Source organism: Galeopterus variegatus, unplaced genomic scaffold (genome assembly GCF_000696425.1).
Source record: "Galeopterus variegatus unplaced genomic scaffold, G_variegatus-3.0.2 Scaffold1807, whole genome shotgun sequence".
Classification (NCBI taxonomy): Eukaryota; Metazoa; Chordata; class Mammalia; order Dermoptera; family Cynocephalidae; genus Galeopterus; species Galeopterus variegatus.
In genome coordinates, this window is record NW_007727918.1 from 329527 (window position 1) to 352101 (window position 22575).

The 22575-nt window shown below is 40.2% G+C and overlaps 1 protein-coding gene across 1 annotated transcript in view; it reads right to left on the reverse strand.

The window, feature by feature from the left end:
- The window catches only part of GUCY2C (guanylate cyclase 2C (heat stable enterotoxin receptor)), a gene marked incomplete at its 5' end in the record, with an annotated part of 59872 nt that extends 38622 nt beyond the window's left edge, over positions 1-21250 (reverse strand). The window contains 9 exons of the mRNA XM_008579098.1: positions 3873-3984; positions 6513-6598; positions 9001-9136; positions 11291-11405; positions 13647-13743; positions 15200-15321; positions 16482-16697; positions 19400-19464; positions 21138-21250. Coding sequence (XP_008577320.1) covers positions 3873-3984; positions 6513-6598; positions 9001-9136; positions 11291-11405; positions 13647-13743; positions 15200-15321; positions 16482-16697; positions 19400-19464; positions 21138-21250 — 1062 coding nt within the window. The remainder of the gene's footprint in view (positions 1-3872; positions 3985-6512; positions 6599-9000; positions 9137-11290; positions 11406-13646; positions 13744-15199; positions 15322-16481; positions 16698-19399; positions 19465-21137) is intronic.
- Between the last annotated feature and the right edge of the window lie 1325 nt (positions 21251-22575).

The following is a 22575-nucleotide window of genomic DNA, read 5'->3' on the forward strand; positions in this document are numbered from 1 at the left end:
TCTGTACTATTGGATTTCAGAATCACGTGTGTGAATTTTTCTTTGCTTAAGGAATTAATGATGGTGTCCCTGAAGAGGAGGTACCAAGACCTCTTTATTAAAGTAGCCCCCAACCCCTCACGCTGTATTCTCTATCACGGCACCATAATGTAAATTCCTTGAGGGCGCGTTCTACTTTTTCTTGTACATTTAGCACAAGACCTGGTACCTGGTAAAGTATCAACAAAAAATAGCTGAACAAAAAATAGTTGAATAAAAACTTGCCCCTGCTCATCTTACTAAGAAGAATCCAGGAAAAGATGCCCAGACATTAAAATACACAAATTCATATATTAGCCATTAGACTTTTCTCACATGTTACATGCATTTTTAAACTGCTTTTGTCTCATCACTCTATGTCCTTCTAGTGCACTAACCATTTTTCTAAGGTCGAGAGGTTAGCTTGGGGTAAATCCTACAGCACCTTTTTATCAGTGGTGAATTTCAAGGGCTTATGCTTTGCTAACATGTGACTTTACCTCTGACCGCTTAGTATCTTGTTTTGTGCTAAGGGGAAATTTTTAACTGAAAACGTGAGCTCTGGATTTCTACTCATCTGGACAAAAATAAATTCATACCTGGGAGTTGATGTTACATTATGAGCACATTTGACTTTGGTGAATTCTGTTAGTTGCTATAATCACCACTTCATCACCACCACCACTGCCCCTACCACCATCATCACATCCCCAACCCCAGATAAAAATAAAAGTGAGTGCAAGAAGTGCAATTACAACAGTGCAGGTGACTCCATTCACCAGTCTGCTAAAATTGCACATCCCCTAGACCAGAGCACAAGTTGGAAGGACTATGCAGGACTCCTCAGCCCATCTCAATTCCTATCTGCCCACAATATAAACATTTTACCATACTAGATATAATTATATTTACATATAGTATTTTAGTATACTCTATACTATTTAAATATAGTAGTTTTTAATTCAATTGACTTTTTAGTTTTGCTTGGTAGATATATCACAATATCACGTTAGTTCTAAGGTTAAGCTTCTGCTGCCTTCTGGTGGCTGCTGTGGTTATCACATTCTATTTAACTCGTTTCACAATGAGAACAAGTTTATAACCCCAAGGTCAAGTATTATAGTTGGAAGGAACCTGTTAAATCTCCTGGCTTAGCAGAGGAAGGAATTCACACAGAAGAGAAAATGGACTGAAATTAACACACTGTAGATCAGTGCTGGAGTCCAGATTAGAAATATATGCTTAGTTATTTCCTGTTGTCATTAATTCATTCCAAGGCGCTGTGTGGGGGCAAGGAGATGCAAAGAATGTACCCTTCTCTTATATAGTGTATGGTACAGAAAGATGTGTAAACAAATCAGTGTGATATAAAAAGTATGCTGGAAGTCAGGCAGGGTCAGAGCAAGACTAATGACCTCTTGGGATGTTAGGAAAAAGCTTAGGAAAAGTGAGATGTGAGTTAAGTCTCAGTGATGAGTGGATGTTTACCGGTTGTATGGAATTGTGATAAATTCTAGCAGAAGGAGTAGCTAGCATAAATAAGGACACAGTGGCATAAAGTTGCAAGACCTTTTCTTTAAGGAAATAGGAAGTTGAGAGCATGGGAGAAGGGATTTCAGGCAAATGGAAGATGAGGATGGAGAAGGAGGAAGATAATGGACGTTTTGTGCTGTGTTGCCATTCGGACTTTATCCTGTAAAAGTGGAGCTGCCAATTGATGAGTTAGCAACAGGGCAGTGACGTGTCTAGATTTGTGCTTTCGTTCTGGTGGCAGTGTGGGTTGGATTGGCGGTGGGCAGCACTGAGGAGGAAGTCACTTGATGTTACAACTGTAATCCAGGACGCGGATGGTAGGTCTCAGATGAGCACAGGAACCAAATCTGCAGAGTCCATTGCTGTATCCCAGGGCTTAGAACATTGTCTGGCATTAAGTAAATCTTTGTTAGACTAATGAAAAGACAGTGATGGCGTCATCTCCAGATGAAACGTTCTGTTACTTGGTTGGCAGTTGTGTACACAGATAAAAGACCAGGCGTGCCTATCTTGTTTGCACACTATTTGAAAGACTGAGTTACTTTATTTGTACAGTTCAAAATGAAAGTTGGTAACAGTTAAGTAATGAAAATCTCTGGCTAACTGGGTTTTCTGGTTGAATGAAGATAAAGTGAAGTTGGCCAGGATGATATAATGTCTCTGTCATATATAATATGAATATTTAATATCTCTTAAGTAAATAATGAGAGCTTGCTAGAAAATTACTTTTTGACTTCAGCACTTTACAAATCACAGACCTTCTATTTAATAACCAGAATACCTAAAAACTTTAAAGAAATATATTAAAAACACAAACCTAATGTCACTCAGAGGTATAATTGAGAAGGAAAAAGTAATATTACCTGAAAAAGTTACTAAAGGAAGAAATAGAAAGTTGCAGAAACCCGTGAGGAAAGATATATTTCAGGAGTCAAGTTTGGTTTAAAACTAGGAAGTTTTGGACCATATTTGACTCATGGAGTGAAAGAGTACTAGAAACATAGGTACATCTTTGACATCTTGACAATGAATGACATCTTTGACAAGCCCATGGAACCAGAAAGATTCCTTTAAGCCAGATCAAACTTTCTGAGTTCCTGGCTGTAGAGCACGGCTGGGGTAGAAATATTTCTACATTTAAAAAAATGCTTTTTAAAAATGATAAACTGATACAGAATCATCATGAAAAATTTGGAAAATTCAGGAAAATATAAAGGGGCAAAAAACTTTCTTCTAGGATATTATTATTTAGAGGTCACCAGTGTTAACATTTTAACATATTTTCCTCTGGTTTTATTTTTATACATTGTTTTGCAAAGTTAGAATCATTAAATAAAAAGCTGTATTTTTCCTGTTACTTTTCATCATAAGTTTTCCCATGTCATTTAAAAGTCTTTGTAAATCATTTTTGATTGTATGATGCAGCATTCATGAATATATCATAATTTTCTACATAATTTTATTAATGATATTTCTACTTTTTTTTTCATCTTTGGACATAAATATTTTCCCAAATTTAAAATTGTTTTCCTAAAGATGGATTAGTAACATGCAATTACTGCTTATTATGGTAAGCTCTGGCCAAACCAGTTATGGACAGACTGTCCTGAGACCTTGTTGCCTGAGAGACACCTGATTGGCCCTGCCTGCTGATAGTTAATATCATATAGTCCCATGGGTGACGGCTTAGCCATGTTAAGGCTTTTCAAGACATGATAAGGCCTCATCTCAAGTACGTGGGTAACCATCATTGCACCCCAAACATATGACCTGTGAAGGAATGAATGGGGGAAGCTTTAAAGCCATAATCACTGACCACCTCTTATGATGATATATGGCTCAAGTACGTGGGTAACCATCATTGCACCCCAAACATATGACCTGTGAAGGAATGAATGGGAGAAGCTTTAAAGCCATAATCACTGACCACCTCTTATGATGATATATGGAGTATTCCTCCTTGAGATATGTATCCTTTGAGCTTATTGCAGTAAAACGTAAATGGAGTAAGAACAAACGTTTTTGCGGTCACTTGTGCCCATTGTCAAACCTAGTTTTCTAAAGGGATAATTTATGCCAAAGGGTAGGACCCATTTTAAATATAGATACAGCTCAATTAGAATAGGGGTGTTATCAGTGTTTAATCAGAACCATAATATCATTTATTGTTCAGGGAAGTAAACTCCACAAGCCTGTCAAATCCAATTGGGACAACAACCCAACGAAACAAAAAACATAGGCTAATCGCATAAGCCATAGCATTTACTCTCCTTACCAGGAAAATAATTTCAGGGAAAGAAAATTCACTAAGGATATCTTACCCAGGCCTGGAATATCATTAGGAAGTTTATGGCTCTTCCAGATGAACGTGGGGCTCATATCTACTGGGTCAGTCATATTTACATGGGTGTCATAGGTCAGAAGAATCTTGTACTGTGTCAGAGCACAAAAGAGAAAAAAGAGGAACACAAAAAAGACATTTTATGACAACTTCTGATGAGATTGATTGTCCTATCCAACATGCTTGAATTCTATAATACTTTAGTGAAACAAGGTAATTGTTAACCAGCTAGTTAAGATCTGTTTATTGGTTCACAGCATGAACATGGATTTAAGTTCCATGTGGGCTGCCTAGTTTTCTATACCTTTATGACCACACACTATGCCGTTAACCCTGCCCGACCCAGATTCTTTGGGTCTTCAGAGAATCAGTTCAAGTCTTTCATTTCACAAATGTTAAAATGAAGAAATATCAAATGGCTAGCTCCAAGTCACAGGACAAAAGAAGCACCAGTGTTTTCCACAATATTAAGATGCTTTTGAAAATAGTCTCTCAAGAAAATGCATCAGGGCTAAAATCTATTATAACATTTTGATACATTGTCAAGGGGCCCTAAAATCATTCTACATTTCTTAACTTCTACCAATTACGTAATCTTCTAATCTCTTCTATCCCTTTGCTCTAATATACTTTCTTGTAATGACACTCATTATGTTCTAAGATAAAAGGTTTCTTTTTCGAGTACTCTGCCAATGGAAATATTAACACATCCTTAAATTACTGCTGCATGTATTGAGTCAATTTTGTAAGAGATATCTAAAATGACCATCCTTCCAAATTTGTTCCCTCAAAATGTTCTGGACAAAAGTTTTACATTTTGAGAACTCCACTTTTTTTCCTCCCCAGAAACAAAGCCCCTGAGGGTGAGTCCCAGGGTGGGGACAAGGGTGGGGGCCATGGCAAGGAAAGGCTCACTTAGTCATAAAACTTTACTCTTAACTTGAGGGCAGAATTTATAATTGCATGTATGGAGGATGGGAAATAGCATATATATTAGGGTATGTATGGCATATTGAATCTCTATTGAGATCTACCCCAGATATGGATTATTGTCTCTATAGCCCTATGTTTTGAGAATTAATCCCTGGTTTCTCAAAATATACATATTATGTAGCACAATTGATGGCATTAGATTATTGAAAAATTCAACCAAATTTGCTGTGAGAGAGTAAGTGCACAGAACATGTTTCATTTTGAAGAACAGTCATGAGGCTGACACGATCTCGCCACATGTGTCTGCCTGTCTCTGTGGGAGGAAAGGGTATCACCCCAGGTGCAAATAACTCAGAGTGGAACGTAGCTGTCTTTGTAGTTACTACCAGTAACTGATGCATTGAGGGGACCTTATTTTAAGGTACAGTTGGGTCTCTTTATCTGTGGGTCCCACGTCTGGGGATTCAACCAACCGTGGATGGAAAATATTTCAGAAAAAATAAAAATAGCAATACAGCAATAAAAAATAATACAAGTAAAAAACTCAATACAGTGTAACAGTTATTTCATAGCATTTACATTGTGCTAGGTATTATGAGTAATCTAGAGATGATTTAAAGTGTACCAGAGAATGTGAGCAAGTTATATGCAAAATACCACTAATTTTATATGGCACTGGAGCATGTGCGGATTTTGGTTTGGGAGTGAGGCTGGAACTAATCCCCCTCAGATACCAAGAGATGACTGTATTCTCATGGAATATATGCCAAATATGGCATTATATTAAAGATAAAATATAATAACTAAAACTATGGATTACTTTTCTGAAATGCTGTCCCCAAATTTCTGGCTTAGCTTTCTCAGTCCAAACATCTTTTCTCTAGCTTTTTTACATTTGCCATTGCAGATATCTTTTCCAAGCCTAGGTCAATATATACACTCAATGTATGACTTAAGGGTGCAATAATGCTCACACTGGAAAGTGAAAAAATTAGCAACTTTTTCTCTTAGATTCCTAGTTATGTCAGGACCTGACCTCTTAAAGCAAAAAGCTTTCTGTTGACCACTTGGTTGGCTGGAACAGTGGCTTTCACAGTTTGGATAGACACAACTTTGGATGACATAAAGACAGGTGTTTTGTTTTCAAATTAAATGCTGATCAACCATTGACTATGTGCCAGATAAGAAGCTAAGCACTGGAGAGATGGAGAGGTAAGACCCCACTCTCTTCTTTAAAGGACCTACTGTGTAGGAGAGGAAAAAAGACATACATGATGTGAATAAAAGCATAACATTATAGGGCTGTTTATGTAAGCCTGAAGGATTACATAGCTAATGATTTTCATGGAAATATTTCATGAAATCTTTAATTGTGAAAATGAATGAACAATTTTTAGGAAAGACCTGTTATCTTTTCATTGGTATCCCATCAATAGTCTGATCTTTATATCAACTTATTCTGGGTGGATTTTTAAAATCTGGTAAACAGGATATTCTGAGTAAGAAGTTCTATCAGTAAGAATGCGTAAGGAATACTGCCCAAGTGGGGCATAATTGTAAAGCTGAAATGCACTATCTCGAAATCCTAAACATAACTTCTCTAATTCCCTCACTATTGCCCCTCTTCCAAGTCATCCCTCCTCACCCAGTCGCATCACCCACGTTTCCTGATAGGAGTCAGACATACGTTCATGGTGTCCACAGAAGTATACAGAAGCACCATAGTATTGTCAATATCCCCACAGTCGTCCAAAGTCACAGGACCCGCATACCCTAGGGCAAAATCAGACAGCATGAGAGGCCATTGTTTACTTCTTGCCTGACAGACCAGTTGGATCCTGACAGAGAGTATAAAATGGGTTCAAATTGTTCTATTTCAAAATTGTTGACCTTAATGGTCTAATCAGAGTGATCTGGATTGGTTCTTGACCCTAAGATCTCTGAAGGATATTTTTAGGGGAGATGTTATTTACTTAGAAGAAAAAAATCTTTTACATTGCATTTAGGATGGCACTCAATGTAATCAGTCAATAAATTCCTCGATTATAGTGATACATTTTTTTCTAAGAACATTTGCTAAACTAGTAGCATAGTGTATAGATCATTGCACAATCTAACTTAAATTGTAAAAAGATCAAATCTCTATCACTTATTGGCTGAAGACATTGAAAAAATTACTTAAGTTCTCTGAGTTTTTGCTTTATCATCTATGAAATAATAGTATATGATGAACCTATGAAATGGCCATTTATGTAAAAAATGATCAACTCAGCAATTTCACACGGTTCAACATAATAACTAACATTTATTTCACATTTACTATATATCAGGCTCTGTGCTAAGTGCTTTTATATGCATTTATCATTTTATTTTCCCTGGAATACCATGGTATAGAAACTATTATGGTCTCCGTTTAATTGATGACAAATATTTTATTTATTGAAGTCAGAGATATTAAGTAACTTGCTCAGGGTCGTACAGCTAGTAGGTGGCTAAACTAGACACAAATGAAATGTCTCCTGGCTCTGAGCCTGTGCTAGTCATTAGGATGCTTGACCATGATCATGGATGTGAGAAAATTAAGAATGCACATAAAGCACCTGGCAGAACTTGGGACATATTGGATGAACATTAAATGACTGTCTTCCCCTCTCTGTTTCTGTAGGGGTGCAGAAGTGATCTCTTCCTATCATTGTCACACAACACAGCCATTGCAGCCGCCAGACCTTATGTTGGGTGTCTGCTGTCCTCTGAAGCCAATGCGGGAAGACTCACTCCGCAGAAAGACAAAGGTTTCCCAGAGTAAGACTTTAAGGCAAGTTAGAGAAGGCAGCTATATCTTTCACTTAGTATACATTAAATTTATTTATTTTTTTACCAGCACATATTTTTTTTTAATCCATTTGGTCATGAAATATATAGGATTTTTTCATACATCTATTTCTTTTAGCACAGCTCAGAATTAGTATATGGGCATATACAAATGAAATTAAAATTATGAAATCACTGAATCTACTTCAGAAAATTTCATGTCATTGATTCCCTAGAGTATATAATTTCCAATGTAACATACTTTCCTATTTGAAAATACAAGTTCTTGAATCAATAAGGACTTATACATAAAGTCACTGACAAGTATGCTGTTAGATAAACAGAGGAAATGTGACCTGTGCCTTGTTCTCTAGTGATATGAAGGAAGCAGATGGCTTAAGAAAAGATGTGTCAGGGCAAGGTGGTAAAACAAAAAAAGAGGTAGATAGCCAGCTTACCTCAATCCAGCCTGCCTTCCAGTCCCCAAGGCTCTCTTAGTGCTGTCACTCAAATTGAACTTAACTGTGTAAGATTTTTGATTAATGTGTTTAAACACTTAGGCAGTGTCTGTGTGTGACAAACTGAGCTGTGGCCATTTTTACTATCAATACTGAGCATCCCAGCCAAAATAATCGTAAGTTAATTTGCATCTGTCATTGAGATAACCAGAGAATGAAATGGCTTGGCTTCTCTCCATTCATTTGATACATTTTGTTAGAGACTCAAATACTCTGACCCCAGAAATATACATTACATTTAAAAGCTAATTTCTTCATAGTCTCTGGATGGGATCTGGGAAGTGAAAGATGGCAGTTTCAATAGGAGATATGGGAAAAGGGAGTGTTGACCCACGTGGCTGAGAGGGGCATGTTCTTTTGGATGGTATTATTAGGAGGGGTTTGGTAGACAGAGGTCTAACACAAAGTTCCAGATTCGTGAAGGACAGACAAGGAGATGTGGAGGGACCAGAATCAAATGGCAAGTATTTCTCTTCTTGCTAGTCTCCAAGCTCAATCAAGACATAACTGCTCAAAATGCCTTGTGATAAGCTTGTTCTTAAGAGATTACTTCCACTCCCTTAAGAAGCAGGGAAGGAGAGATAATCACTTATTGGTCATCCTATGTGTCCCAAGAGCTACATGCTCTTTCTATGATCTTCAAAGATGATGAAATTCTGTAGCATAAACTTGGGTCCAATTATCAACAATAGCATCCCCAAGTTTATGCAATGATGTTTGCCTCCACTTGAGTTCAAAGTTATTTAGCTATTGAACCATCAGGTTAACCCCCCTCTTTGTTTCCAAAGTCCATTCACAAAGCCTGAATTTCTTCAGCTTTGTTGTTTGCTCTCAGGAGACCAGTACCTTCAAAAGTGAGGTTCTTGAAAGCATGAGCAAATTTGGAGGTGAGAATGTCTTCTCCATTTTCAAGAAATATCTTCAGCATATGTCCAAAGAGCAAGACTCCATCCATGTAGGCAAGAGCAAAGTCATTTTTTGCCTAAATGAGAAAGGAAAATCTTAAGATGGGTTCCCAAAAGATTCTGGTCTTGAGCCTGGAGCAAAATATTCTTGGGATCAGGATGGTAACTGGAAAAGTAAAGGGATATTAGGGGAATGGGAGAGATGGTATTAAAGGAGACTTCTGGGAAATCCTTCCTTGGGCCAGTGCCCTTTATTATTCCATGTCACAACTCTGCCTTCTCTTAGGATCAGTAAATCAGGAACACTGCCTCTAGGGAGGTAACTTTGAGCACTTAGGCTTCCTTCCCATGATGACAAAATTTACAATTGCAACCAGGAAAGAAAGCATGAAGCATTTTCACAATTCTTGCAAGATTTTATATAGAAATACTGTTCTCTTGTAGTTTAATGTTATCACTTAAGTGCAAAAGAGAAAACCAATTCCATGTCACAACTCTGCCTTCTCTTAGGATCAGTAAATCAGGAACACTGCCTCTAGGGAAGTAACTTTGAGCACTTAGGCTTCCTTCCCATGATGACAAAATTTACAATTGCAACCAGGAAAGAAAACATGAAGCATTTTCACAATTCTTGCAAGATTTTATATAGAAATACTGTTCTCTTGTAGTTTAATGTTATCACTTAAGTGCAAAAGAGAAAACCAAAAACCACAAAACAAAAACACCACCTGTCTTTCAGTGTCCTGAATGGGACATAAGGAGTTTTGATTGGATTACACTTGCTTTCATTAAACTTGCTTTGAAGACAGTTCTGACTGGGTTCTGACAGTTCTTCAGGCCCCAAATGTCTGCCCCTTGGGAAAGTAATGGCGAGGGTCAGAGCTCCTCTGCCTTCGTGACTGTCACATGCTGATCTTCACAGAGCTTGACTATGAACTAAAAGCTCTTGATCCACTGACAGCAGGTGAGTTCTGTTACCTCGGGCGTTTTGGACTGTCCACCATGAAGAATCATACCTTCGCTAGAGTTGAGAACCAGTGAAAGTTAGTATCCAGTGTAGTCTGGATACTACACCCAGAACTATATTCGCTATAAAATATAAAAAGAAAAAATAAAACCTCTTTCATTGGTCTCAGTTTCTTTTGCTGAAATCATCATTTCATGAGATGAAAAGACTCCAGTTAAGACCCAGGCCAAGAAGAGGTTGCAGCCCCTTAATTTTGGCAGGGTTGTAAGGTGGAGGGCTTCGAACTGCTAGTCTAGGAAAATCTGTGATACCCCCAGAGGTATTCACCTTTCCTTACAGCTTTTTGGGCTTGGCCCTTGACTTGTCATCCTGAAGTTGTTTAGGGTCCTCAGGATTTCCCCTTTTTCCTGCTCCCATTTCAAACCTGCTCTCAACTGTTTGTCTCTGAGGACAGAATGCATCTATAAATCTAACCACATTAAGGTACTGACAAACCTCAATGCGGTTAGAGTCGGGGGCCCTGAATTATAAGGTGACCATGATTTAGTGGCCAAATGGGGACCTTTCTTTCTTCAGTAAATGCTAAGCCAGATGGGATATTGGGATAACGGGAATAAATCAACTCTCCTGAGCAAATCTGGACAATTGTCAACTTAGTCGTAATGGAGGACAATGTCTTAACCTAGGAATACATATCTCTAAAGGTAGAATTTGGGGCTAGTTGGTTAGCTCAGTTGGTTAGAGTGTGGAGTTAGAACACCAAGGTCAAGGGTTTGGATCCCTGTACTGGCCAGCTGCCAAAAAATAAATTTAAAGGTAGAATTTTGGCATCGATGACAGGAGAAGTTTACTTTAAGATGTAGGGAACTTTCAAGTAACCCCTTACTTTACATTGTTTAATTTCTACTTCCTCCAATTGTAAGACTGGCTCCTCAACAGCAGGGCTTCTCCCTGTCTTACTGTATTACAACTTCCATTCTGATGTTGCAGAAGCAACCCCTGTTGCACTGCCCTAGAGTCCAGCACAGTGACCTATAGCAAAAGTTTTGATAGGGATCCTGCTATTGCAAAGCCCTGTACGTGCACTCAGTTAACATTTGTCGCGTGAATTGGAATGAGTAAAAATAATTGCTCATTTTAGAATTTAGGTCTGAATAGGAAAATAATTACCTTACCCTTCACAAAGAAGACAATAGTATGTATATGAGCATATATATATATATATATCTGTATCTCTATTTATCTACCTATGTATATATCTTACCCCTGATAAATCCTCAGAGATGTTATTAAAGGTGAAATTTCCAGGAGGCAGTGTCAGAACAAGGACATTTTTCATATAGTCAGGGGCTGTGACATTGTCCTCAAAGTAGCGGTCACTGTAATAAAAAAACACAGATTCCTCATGAAAATTAGCTTCCTTCAAAAATAGAGATGTGTCTTTTACAAACTATAGCATCTGCCCTTGAAGATGGTTTAAAACTTTTTTTGGGGCCGGCCCGTGGCTCACTCGGGAGAGTGCGGTGCTGATAACACCAAGGCCCCAGGTTCGGATCCCACATAGGGATGGCCGGTTCGCTCACTGGCTGAGCGTGGTGCTGACAACACCAATTCAAGGGTTAAGATCCCCTTACCGGTCATCTTTAAAAAAAAAACAAAAAAAAAAACTTTTTTTTTTCAGTAATCTGCAAAACTTTCTACTTTCCCCAGATAGGATTATTTTCTTCTATACTTGCTAAGTTGAATAAAGGAAATTCTGGCAGCTGTGGTTAATATATACCAATGGAAAGGAAAATTTGAATAGTGATACTTCTTTGGGGGAGATTTTCTGGGCTCTGGATTAGTGAGCTAGTGCTTGCTTTCAAAGCTTAATGAAAGCCGTGGTATACACCTGGAAACTTTCTTTTCCTTAAGTTCTCTTAGCAATTTAGAGATATTGGGATATGGTAGAGAGAAATTTTATAATTAAACTTACTTTTCAGATGGTGTAACATAACCATAAAAATACTAACATTTTTTCTAATACTGTAAGCTTCTTAACATATAGGGCATTACCTTATCAATCCTTGTATCTTCAACTCTAGACAATGCTTGGTACACTGTAGACTCTCAATACTGAGATTGAAAATCATGTGGTTTCTAAGCTTCCTAATCTTTTGGATGCCTTAATATGCTAAGAATCTAACATGTTTGAACTGCTGTCTTTATGGTAACCATCATTTAATGTTTAAACACATCTACTATGTGCTATGGACCGTGTTGGGTATTTTGCTTACATTATCACACCTAATCCTAAAAGCACCTTTTAAAACTGGGCATTTTAATTCTCATTTTACAAATGAGAAAATTTAATCTCAAGATGCTAAGAAATGTCCAAGAGTCAAAAGAATCAGAAGTGTCAGAATTAGAATTTGAAGCCAGGTTATGTCTAGTTTTGAATCTTACAGTCTTCCCAAAACATAGCCAGGTGTCCTTTGGGAATACTGATAAAGGAATGCCAGCACTTTGGCAGCTGACTGAGGATTGATTTGCTGAAAGTAAAATTATACCAACCTGGCTGCATGAGGACTCCTTTCAATGGCCAAAGCAGCTATGGAAATCAGTGTGGTTGTAGGAGTTAAATTTTGATAACTTTGCCCTTTTTCCTATACTTCTGCAGCTAAAAGGCTAAATTGATTGATGAATTATCTTTGTGAACATCTAACCATCAAGCAGGCTTATGCTTCATTTTCTTTCATGCTGTAAAATTATGTTTAGTGTGGACAAAATGACTAGGCAAATATGGGAAAGATCTAGAACAGTAACAGCCTCTGGTCTGAATACAGAGAGGTAATGATTAATGATCCAGTCAGATAAGTGAAGTCCTGTGATCTGGCTGCTGGGGACAAGGGACACAGGCCCACCAGCAACACCTTCTTTATACTTAGCCTGACTCAAACATAAACTTGGCACAGTTTGTTAGTGGGATCTCCAATTATATTACAAAATGAAGGGTAAAAAGTAAGACTGGATGTGATAAAAGGTAGTTTCTGCTCTCCAGAATTTTCTGTCCTTAGTCTTGGAGAAGTGTGGAGGAAAAGATCACCACCTAGTGCCTGCTGCAAAGGGCAAAGAATAACTGCGTGAATCAGAGTCATATAAACAAAACTTTACTCTTGTCAAAGGTGGCTGCAGGAAAAGCAATCCAGGACCAAAGGCCATTAGTGACTGAAGGGAAAAAATGTGCTCCATATTCCCAGGAATAATATTATTGAATTATTAGTTGATTTCTCATTCCCTAGACATAGACTTTAAAATCAGGCTGGAGATCAGGATCCTATGTTGACTGAGTAGACCTCATAGACAAATGGACATGTGGGCTTCGTGGGGCTTTTTTAAAAAAAAAAACTTTTGTATTTAGACATGATAGAGATGTCAAAGGAATACATCTCTGCTAAGGCCACAATTGATTAAATAAGAATGAGGGTGTGAGGAAGAAGAAGTAAAACTTTGGTTCAAATAGTATCATCATACCAAACCCCATAAGAGGCTGTGCAAAGCAAGAGAAAAGGGAATGTGTCTCCCAGAAATCCTTGGACGACTTCCTTTCTGAAAGAAGTGTTTCCATATATTGTACCTACTTGAATAGATCCACTAGAATAATGACAACGTCTTCCGCTGCTGCTCGATCACCCTTGAGGCTGTGGATGTTTTCTGGGGTAGCACACATAACAATCACTGGAGGAGAGAGAGCAAGACAAGGAGACAAACGTGTGATGGTCCATACACAGGGAGGGAACCAGCCGCCTGAACTTGAAACTGGCGTGTCCATGTTACTTTTTTTTTTTTTTAAGATTAACACCCATTTCTCAAATCCACCCTGCCTTCTTCTTCTTTTTTTCCCCATTTACAGTTATAGGTTCAGAATAGAACTAAAGCATGAGATCCTTCAAAATGTTATGTAGTCTATTCCCTTAATTTTATAGATTTAAGGAGGCTGAAGCCAATATGCCAAAGGGTCAAAGAACTAGTAGATGACAGATAGCACTGAGAGTCAAGTTTATGAGTCTTGGTTCAGTGCTTATCCCATTATACCAGGCGGGGGTGGTTACAAAAGCTACTTTCACAGATAAGTGAAGTGCACCTTACTATTTGTAAAAGTTATTGAAAGAGATGTAGCAAAAGTGAGTGTGAGAAGAATTTATAAAGTCCCCCTAAGCCATTTTTCTTGGGCTTTGTCTATAGTTTCTTAACTCAAAACTCAGTCTTAGTGATTTCAGTGAAAGAGTCCGAGCTGAAACTCTACCACTAATTCCCACCAGCTGTCTCCCGAATACATGGCTTTATGAGTAAGAGGAGTTGGGGACACTTCATTTGATGTTTTTATATGCTGTGATGTCCAGATGAATTGTAAACTCTTTAGGGACATGAATAATTTTATACTCCTATTTCCCCCATACCTTGGTTAATGTTTTTATAACTGGTAAGTTCTTAATATTGCAAACCCTGGATAATGGCAGTGGATGATGGTTTGAGTGCTATCAGGAAATCTGCCAAGCAAGCATCTTCCCTTGTAGGAAACTCCCACAATTGACTTCTTTGCTCTTGCTATGTTCTTGTTTCTAGAAAGAATATAGTTTAAAATGCAACAAATCCCCTGATAACTTCATGAGGATGATTTTATCCCATTAGTCTCTCACACGCGGCCTCTAGCTGAGAGATCACTGGACAGGTGAGACACAGAAAGTCTAGGAAAGTGAGACAAGTTTTGCTTACCTTGTGATTTTGCCTGAGGCCATATGTCAGTAAATTTATCCTCTTGGTCATTAGGGGATCAGGGTTCAGAATGTGTGAGGATTAGTCCCAAATCCAATAATATGTGGGATTGAGGTGAACTTAAAGAGCAGTTTACTGGTGGTGGGTCATGATATCATTTGTGTTTATAAAAGCTGGATGTTAGCATTATCATTACTTTCATCTTGTTAGTATATTTACTCAAAACTGTTTCATATTTTCTCAGGATAAAGTTTTAGTCTGTGAAAGGACCGATATAATGAAGTTGTATGCAACTACAGGTCTCCCCAAATATGCAAAATCTACACACGTCATGATGATAGCTCTGCAGTGGTAGAGCTGTTGAAACGGCGTGTAAGGAGGTGATGGTCATGAGGACATGATCTTCAGATCTTCTTACCATTGCTTTTCCTGTTCCGGTCCGTTAAGATATCCCGAAATTGGTCCTCTCCTCTCAGCATCTCCTTGAAGGTGAGTTCCTGAGAAAAATAGGAAACTCCAGCCTCCAGAGCATTGAGGTACCTAGAACAGGAAAAAGAGACACTAAGAAGCCAGCCTAGTTTCCTCATGGCCTCTTGTGTCTTTCACTTGTCATTTGCAGATCTGTCCTGGGAGGTGTTCATCCAAAATTCATTTCTGCTGTTAATGCAATGGACAGTACACACTATGATACCAATGGTTTGGATTAGGAGCATCTAATTTAATGAAAGTGCAGGGGAAGTTTTATGGAATCTTCATGTATGTATATAGGAAGGTTCTACTCTCCATTATCATAGGCAAGTTGAAACTTTTGAATCTACAATACCAAAATTCAGAGTTGATAGGAAAAGTTCCTGCTCCTTTGTGAAATGAACTTTTGTGTGTTTTAAGTTCACCCCAAAGTTTCTAGGGTGAGGTCTTAGGGTTGATTCCTGTAGTTTCCTAAATGCACATCCCTGATGGTATCCTGTCTTAGTCTTCTGCATGCTTAGGTGGAGAGAGACTGCAGAACTAAGCAGTACCCTGGAAGTACAGCCAGTAACCCAACCAGAAGATTCCTTCCTCCACAAATGCACATCCCTGATGGTATCCTGTCTTAGTCTTCTGCATGCTTAGGTGGAGAGAGACTGTAGAACTAAGCAGTACCCTGGAAGTACAGCCAGTAACCCAACCAGAAGATTCCTTCCTCCACTTTTGCTGGAGTTGAGTGAACCTTGCAATTTTCTGTTAGCAATGGTACCTATTTTTCCTGTTCTCCCTGGCCCCTTGTTCCTCTGAAAGGATGTGGGAGAAATTATTTCTAACTAATTGTAGGTATAAGCAGAAAGCACATTCTCTAGTATATCTTTCATAGCAGTGTGAAAACATTGAGTTCTGGTTTTTGTTTTCCTTATATGTAAATGCAGATTATAGCACTTGTTTTCTTTTCTTCAGTGTACTTACTATGGGGAATCAATAAAACTAATGTGAGCACACTTTCAAAACTAGAAAGTGTTGTACATGCAATCTATACTAATTATTTTTATTATACTATATTTGCTTTGACCCCTTTGCTTTTATTTGTGTGTAAGAAAGTGGGCAAGTGTCTGTTTCCAGTGCTGCTACAGATGGAAGGTGCATCTGATAATAGCCAGGTGTTCTGTCATGAGTCTATGGCTTCTCTCCATGGCAAATGCCAGCAGAATGTTAATTATCCTGCTTACCAGAAACAGTCCTCAGACTCAGTACCATCCTTGTAAACATATGCACTGTTCCAGGAAAAAGTTTTGAATGGCAGATCATTGGCCTTCCAAAAGTTAACCAAGAAGTACATCAGTTTCCTAGCTGGAGACATCAGTCTGGTTAAGGTTTCTTTATAGTCACAAGACAATCCAAAACTTCCTGCTGAGATCATGGGGTAGTTCAATTCTGTGTCAACGCTATACCAAGAGGTGAGAAAAACAAACAAACCGATAACAGGATTAACTTAAGTAGCACAAATAAATCCCTCTTTAACTAGTTTCAGCATGCATGTATAAGTGGTAAGAAAGAAAAAGGGTCATTAAAGCAGGTTTGTTATTTTATATAGGTGTCTCTCCCACACAGATGAATTTAAAAACATTTATTGAGCATGTGCTCATATGTTCCGAGCATATTGTAGGCAGTTTCACGAATATGTGGCTTGATTACTTCGATTTATTCTAAACTTTATGGGATTTGGGGAGTAGGGCTAAGAAAACAGATGGGCCACCACAGCTACCGTAATCGCTGCAAAGCCAGGAAGATGCCCTCTACACGTTTCCCTCCATCCACTGCCTTCCTTCCAGCTCTGCTGTGGACTCTCTTTGAGATGGATGTCAGCTGAGGATGTGAGATCTTTCCTTCCCCTGTTCAGAATGTAAATCTGCTGCCAGTTCCTTAAATACATCCAGCTTCATGCTCCATCAGGGCCTTGACCAATGCCAGGAATGATGGTCCCTTGCCTGGCTGACTCTTACTCACTCCTCGGGTCCTAGATTAAACGTCTCTTTATCTATCAGAAAACTTTCCTTGATACCTAAGACCAGGTAATTATTTGGGTGAGTATCTTTTTAGCATCTATCTTCTCTGCTAGACTGAAAGCTCCCTGAAGGCAGGGGCCAGGCCTGGTTTGCTCACCTCAGCATCTCCAGTGTGCCTGACTCAGATGTGGTCCTCAATATGCATTGAATGAAGGAAGGGAAACAACATCTCCTTCCGCCTTCAGTGCTCCCCTGAAAGGTTTTACTAGTGTGCTGCTTTTACCTCTAACTCGCCATATTCATGGTCCAGCTTATCTTTTATTTTTATTCCTCAAATGATTTTTCCATTTCTTTTAGTGTTTTGAGATCTCAAATCCTTCTTTGACCACCTTCCCCCAACATCCAATCAGTTATCAAAAACCATCGAGTCTATCTTCAAATACGTTTAAAGCTGTCCTCCCAGTCCATGTCCTCTGCTTCCTTGCTGAGTCAGGCCCTCCTTCCCCGCTGCTGACATTCCTGTGATCAGTCTCTGCCTGTATCTTTCCTATACACTGTTGTCAATGATTCTTCCCAGAGTAGAACCGCTTCTCGTGGCACTCCCAGGCTCCAAACCTTAGTGGTTTCTGATGCAAATCTCATTAAATACAACTTTCTTCACCTGCACTTGAGTCACATGCATTCCAAATATACTTAATTTTTCTAGTCTCATCTCTGTTGTTCCCCCATACGTTTCCTAAACTCCAGTTGGTACAGACTTCTGCAAGTTTTCATCATCTCTCGCTTCTCTGCTTTCACACGTACTTCTCCCGAGGCCTGGCTGGGAAGCGTGTGCCCTGACCTCTACACCTTATGCTTCTGCCCGTTATTCCACATGCATCTCAGATACCATCTCCTCCATGAAGTCTTTCCCCTCTGGAAGCTTAACCCCCTCAGCCAGAGGTGATCATTTCCTCCTGTGCTTTCTGCAGCTTCTTGTTTATATTTCTCTGATGGAATCTACCTCACTCTGCCTCGTATTAGTCACCAGAGTCCTTGTCACCTTCTCTATTTGGCTGGGCAGGGGCTGTGTGAATTCTTTCTCCTCTGACAAAGCTAAAATTCTTCTTTATACACAGAAATTCTTCCTCATAAATGGAGTATCAGTTTCCCAATCCTCCTCTTCTTCTGAGCATACTCTACAGCAATATTAGTAAGTGATCAGATAAGACAATAGCTGAGAATGAATACAAGGAAGAGCAAGCACTGTGCATGGAAGACGGGCTCAGAAAGTGCTTCCCCGGTGTGTCTGAGACGCCAGGGCCTGAGCATCTGTGTCTGTTTATGCTGTTGGGCGTGAGAGTCAGGAGCACACTTCGCAACAGGCGTTTCAGAGGTCTATTGTTTACCCTTCAAAATCAATTGCCGGGGTCCTTCTGCACAGTTATCTCTGTGTAGATGAACGGTGATTCTGGATTCAGGGTAAGAGTGAACAGGGGAGGCATGTGAGAAGGGTTTTGTTTGATTGGGGCAGGTGTGATGTTGGGGGTGATGTGAATTACACTGAGTGGCACCAGTGGAAGGTATGAGGGTGATTTTCCCAGAGCTGGAAAAGTACGGCCATTCTAGGATATATTGACAGCTTTTATCTAAGAGGGTAAGGGAACTGTACAAAGTACTTTAACATTCTATTTATATAACCCTCAACCCTACGAAATAAGTACCGTGTTATCTTCTCTACTTTCTCAGACCTAAGCACAGAACAGAGCCCTGCAGATGCCCAGCACCTTCCCTTGTGTTCCCCACCATCTACCCAACTTTTGTGAATATTTTCTTATTAAACTCCTCAAATTAGCCCAGTTCTCTGTCTTCCTTGTTACCTGTTAGGACCTTGGCTTTTTATGTATGCCATGTTGCCTCACAAACTCAGATGTTAGCAATGCAACCTGAACGGCTGCTGCCAGTCACCCCATGCTGGGCAAAGGCAGCAGTATCTGGGCGAGGGAATGTGGTTGTAGAGAAGTGGCAAAATACGAGGTCTCAACACTGCTGATTGTGTTGCCTGGACTGGACTGTTGTTCCATAAATCGTCTAAATTGCGATGTCATGACCTGTCTTCCATTCACAGTAGTACGGAAGCAACAGAAAACCAGACTACTTACTACATCTGGAAGGTGGAGTATGTACATGACGGCCCCATGAGGACACAGCCCATCTGGTCTTTAGTCTGTAGGAGAGAGAAACAAAAACAAAACCAAAACCGAAAACTGATCCCTAAAATGAAAAAAATTATTCAGTGCACAGGAAAGAAGAGGCAAGGGGGAGCTCCCAGAGGCTTAGAAAGTGGCCGCCCCAAATGTTTGCACACAGAGCAGAAAGGAGCCTCGGCCTGGGGGAGGGAGAAGAGATGCTGTGGGGGAGGGGAAGGCTTCACACAGGGGAGCAGCTGAGGGTGAGCCCGGATTCTTCCTCAAGTGGGGGATGGGAAGAGGTGGAAGAGGCATTGGCAGTAACGTTAGTAGTATCTCAGGCCAGATGGTGGGGAGACTAGATTTGGGGGTGCTTTGAAGGAACAGGGCACGGTTCAGTTTTTGGGAGAGCTCCAAAGCAGGGCTGAAGTGAACAACATAGATCGTGATCAACTGGGTGATTACTGACCTCACTTTCCACCTTTTATCAAGGGGACCCTGGTTAGGAATATCCCGTGCCTGGATTGGGAGAACCAGGTCGTACTTCTCTCCAGAGGGAAAGGGAAAAAGCACCCACTGCTGGGATTGTGGAGTTTGTCCCCACCCTCTCCAGACTGAGCATGACGGCCCGTGCCTGGATTGGGAGAACCAGGTCGTACTTCTCTCCAGAGGGAAAGGGAAAAAGCACCTACTGCTGGGATTGTGGAGTTTGTCCCCACCCTCTCCAGACTGAGCATGACGGCTGTCATGGCCACTCTGCCTGACGTGGGCATAGCCTGTCTGGTCGCTGTGATGCTATTGACTGAAGTTTTGGAACCACGGCTGTACTCCCAGTGCTCTGCTTTTTGGACAGCTTTTTCCTTTGTTTCTGTAGGAAAGGGAGTGCCTTGCGTACCGACTTGTCTCTAGAGAGCTTGCAACACTCAGCTTCTTAAAGCTCTGGTTGGGGGTTGGGGACTGGGAATTAGGCAAGAATCTTTCTCTTCCCATTTCTGTCCTTTGACGTTACCATTACTACTTTAAGGTTAGGTGTCAAGTTCAGCCCTTAAGCCACTAACCTTTGACTTGATATATGATGATGACTTGAAACAGGGATTTCTGGTGTGGGGCCCAATGGGCTTTTATATTTACTTTATTGTTTTTGGTGGTTGGCCAGTATGGAGATCCCAGTCTATGACCTTGGTGTTATAAGGCTGTGCTCTAACCAACGAGCTAACCAGCCAGCCCACTACCAATGTGTTTTTAAACATGGCTTCTCAGGTATTTCTTGAGGGACACAAAGGCAACCCAGTTTATACCAATGTTTAAATTTTAAAAATGTTTTAAAAACAACTTAAAACAAAATAATTCTCCTCCATACCACTGAGAGTGTTCAGATAGTACATAGCTATGGTTCACCCTACTTTCCTGGATTCCTGGAGGGCCTCATCACTTGGGAAATCTCTGGGATTAAAGCCAGAGTACGCCGCCTTTAAATCGTTCAGCTGCACGGCTGGAGCTGGCGGGAGAGATGCGACATGGACATGTGCCTGAGTTTCCCAGTGTGGTCGTCCTGTGCCAAGACACTGTGAGCTAAGTCTACAAAGGTGAATACTTACTGAAATTTCCCTGAGTAGGTCAGAGATGCGACATGGACATGTGCCTGAGTTTCCCAGTGTGGTCGTCCTGTGCCAAGACACTGTAAGCTAAGTCTACAAAGGTGAATACTTACTGAAATTTCCCTGAGTAGGTCGAGGCCTTCGCAGGTGCTGCTCCGACAGTCACCTGAGCTGTGAATCACATTATCCGAATAGATGAAGGTGGCATTCACATTCACATCTATGCCTGTCACCCAGGAAGGAGGGAAAATAGAAAACTAGTGTTATTCCTCAGTAGTTTGTACCAGCCATGAGATTTAGCTCTTGCCAGTCGATCCTGGGACGTAATGAGCATCCAATCTCAGGCCTAGGAATATTTGAGTTCTGAGTCCCTGTTTTACTCCCTGTCACTTCTCTCTGGCTCTGTCTCTTTGTTAACTCTGTTTTTCTCTCTCTCTCAACAGCTTTATTGAGGTATAATTTACCCACCATAAAAATCACCCATTTTAGCATATGGTTCAATGATTTTTAGTAAATATATAGAGTTGTGCAACCGTCCCCACAATCCAGTTTTAGAACATTTTCATTAATGTTGCTGCTCTCTTCATCTCCTCACAACCCCAGACTGCATGGCACTGGGGAGTGTTAGGAAATCAAAGACATGGACTTTATGATCTCCCGTGCTTTCACGATCCCAAGGTGCTGGTTCTGTTTGCTGCCAATCTGCACGAGGCTACCGTCTTCCCTGGTCTCTGATCTTCATTCTTATATCTGATCAACAAATATTTATTAAGTTCCCACTTTGGGCCAGGCACTCTTCTTTGTCCTCATGATACATCATTGAACAAAATTTCCTGAGGCTTCCATTTTTCTTTTGGGGATCAGCTATTTCTGATAGGCTGGTCATGGAAGCCTCCTGGGGAACTTGAAGGAAGTGAGAGAGTGGGCCATGCAGATATATGGCTTCTGGTCAGACGTCACAGCACGGACAAAAATCCTGGGCAGGATCACTCTTAGCGGGTTTCAGCAACAGCGAGGAAGCTGGCAGGGTGAGTGAGGGGTGGTAGGGGTCGTAGATAAGGTGAGAGGGAGGCCACATCACGCATGGCCATGTAGGTCTTGGTAATAAGAACTTTCAATTATGCTGGGATGGATGTCTTTAGGGGATTTTCAGGAGAGAAATTAAATTGTCTGACCATCATTTTTAAAGGACATCTCTAGATTTTGATGCAGAAAATAGATTGTGGGGGACAAGAAGAGAAACAGACAGCTAGTTAAGAGGTTTTAAGAACCTAGGTTAGCATGGACTAGAATAGTGGCAGCAAAAGTAGAGAAAATGGTTGCATTTTGGATACATTTCAAAGGTAAGGCCACCGTAAAATTGCTGAAGGGATGTGAAGTATGAGAAAAAGAGGACTCAGGACAACTCCTATATTTTTGGCCTGAGCACCTGGGTGAAGGGAACTGATATTGACCAAGACAGGAAGGAATGTGGGAGGAACAGGTTTGTTAATGTGGTGTGGTGGTGGACCTGGTGGGAGTGACAGGCCTCTTAGACTTCCATGTAGAGAT